General features: G+C 67.5%; 1 protein-coding gene across 1 annotated transcript; it reads right to left on the bottom strand.

Annotated features, from left to right (window-relative positions):
• Positions 1-5: 5 nt before the first annotated feature.
• Positions 6-578, bottom strand: NAT6 (N-acetyltransferase 6 (GCN5-related); the record flags this gene model as incomplete). Its single annotated transcript, XM_010573744.1, has 1 exon — positions 6-578. A coding segment is annotated over exon 1 (564 nt), but the record flags the coding sequence as incomplete, so codon positions are not given.
• Between the last annotated feature and the right edge of the window lie 1,666 nt (positions 579-2,244).

The following is a 2,244-nucleotide window of genomic DNA, read 5'->3' as shown; positions in this document are numbered from 1 at the left end:
AGGGGAGGAGGGGGGACAGAGGGCACCCTTGGCCTGGTGGCGGTGGCAGTGGCAGTGCCAGGAGGGGCGGAGAAGAGCCGCAGCACCTCAGCAGGTATGGCGGGGCTGAGGAACCCCACGCTCTGCACCGGCTTGCCCAGGACAAAGCCCAGGTGGGCATAGAAATGCTGCTTGTCGTGGGTAGTAAGATGAAGGCAGCTGAAGCCCCGGGCCCGGGCCCACCGTTCGGTGGCCTCCATCAGCTGCCGCCCATAGCCCTGGCCCCGCAGCGCGCGGGCCACCACCACGCTCTCCACAAAAAGGTCGCGGGGATGGCCGGCCACGCGAGAGAGCCGGACGTGGCCCACAAGCTGGCAGGGACCCTCCTGGGCGGCGAGGGCCTCGGCAGGGCCCCGGCTCCGCAGCAGCAGCAGGCAGATGGGGAAGGCATCCGAGGAGCGCTGGAGCGTGTGGAGCCGCGACGCCCGGCTCTTCCCCCACTCCTCGCCCAGCAGCTTGGCGCAGGCCTCCAGCAGCTCCGGCCTCCGGTGCAGAGGGACCAGGCTGAGTTCCTCCGACATGGAGCCCATTCTTCTCACTGACAGGAGACCAAGTAGGCCATAGCTTAGAGGCTGCAGGGGACGGGCTGCGTGTGTTGCCCCGGCCCCGGCGCAGGCATGGCTCCCCAGCAGCACGGCCAGATGGGTTTGCAGGGGTTAGCGGCGGGTCCGAGGTCAAACGACAGCACCGCGGCAGGGGAGCGGCACATGGTTCCAGTTCCAGGTGCCCATGCTGCGAGACCTGTGGGCAGGTCTGGCACTGCCGAGCCAGCAGAGGGGCAGGGGCAGGAGGCACAGGGCTGGCCTTGCCCCCTCCCCAGGCCTGCCACCAGCTCCTGCCACCTGGGCACCCGCCTGAGGCCAGCCAGCTCATCAGACATGCATCCCCGGCCTGCAAAAGAGGGCTGCAGTGCCATGGAGCTGAGCAGACCCCAGCCATGCCGCGCCAGTGCGAGGGCTCAGGGGGGACCCTGCTGGCCTCCGAGGGGGCAGGACCCTGCCACAACTGGTGAGCGGCAGGGACCCTTCTCCCAGCGTGGCAGCCATTCCCCTTGCGAAGGACAAGCCGCAGGCATAGGGCAGGAGGAACTGCTGCACCGGCTCACCAGCTGGGGTTGAGCAAACTGCCCTGCTTCCCTCTGTGGTGGGGGGAGGGCCTGGCCCTGCCCCCCCCTACCCTCAGGGTGCCCCCAAAAGTCACCCCCCCAGCGCCAAGGCCCCCAGCTCCCAGCCTGCATTCCCTGCTTTGGAGGCCCGCCAGCTCCCCGAGGCCCCATCAGCACCCCCAGGTGGGTGATGCTTTTCCTTCCATCTCTCCAGCAAACCCATGCTGGGACCCCACCAGCACCCCTCTGCACTTGGAGGGGGGGGCCCCAGTGGAGGGGGAAGCCCCCCTCATGCCTGCCCTCCTGCCGCTTCTGCCTGCGGTACCGCACCAAGCTTCAACCACCCGGGTGCCTGGTTCCTCCCTATGCCTGCCCCTCTCCAGGCCCTGCCCAGGGGCATGGGGCTGCCCACTCTGCCTGCTGCTCACTCTGCCTGCACTCACCCTGCCCACCTCTCACCCTGCCCGCTGTCCCCGCCGCTCACTCTGCTCACACTCACCCTGCCTGCTGCTGCCGGCTCCCACACCGTCAGTGCCTGCGCGGCAGCGCGGCAGGAAGCAGCCCAGGCTCGCGGCCGACCGCAGCGCCTGGTTCTGCTTCCCCAGCATGAATGACACGTCTGTCCAGGGCACCTCCCCCAGCACCCAAAACAGACTGCACCCCTGCACAGGGCAGCCCACCCTGCCTGCACCCCCCATCACTCCAAACCATGCTACACCCACACACAGTGCACAAACCTGAATGGCACCACCCAGCTGATCACTGCGCCCACCCCACGGCTGGACCTCCCAAACAAGTGGCTCCCAGCCCATCACTGACCATCCCTGACCTGTCACTGACCCCATCATTGACCCCAACACTGACCCCATCATTGACCCCAACACTGACCCCATCACTGAGCCGATCATTGACTCCATCACTGAGCCCATCATTGACCCCAGCACTGGACCCATCACTGACCAGCACTGCCCCCATCATTGACCCCGTCCCTGACCATCATTGACCCATCCCTGACCCCATCATCGACCCCATCGCTGACCCATCACCGGACCCCTCTCCCCCTCCCCTTTCCCCCTTCCTTCTTCCCCCGCTCCCCCGTT

This window comes from Haliaeetus leucocephalus, unplaced genomic scaffold, assembly GCF_000737465.1.
Source record: "Haliaeetus leucocephalus isolate CR32 unplaced genomic scaffold, Haliaeetus_leucocephalus-4.0 Scaffold2, whole genome shotgun sequence".
Taxonomy (NCBI): Eukaryota; Metazoa; Chordata; class Aves; order Accipitriformes; family Accipitridae; genus Haliaeetus; species Haliaeetus leucocephalus.
This window is presented reverse-complemented; position numbering and strand designations above follow the sequence as displayed.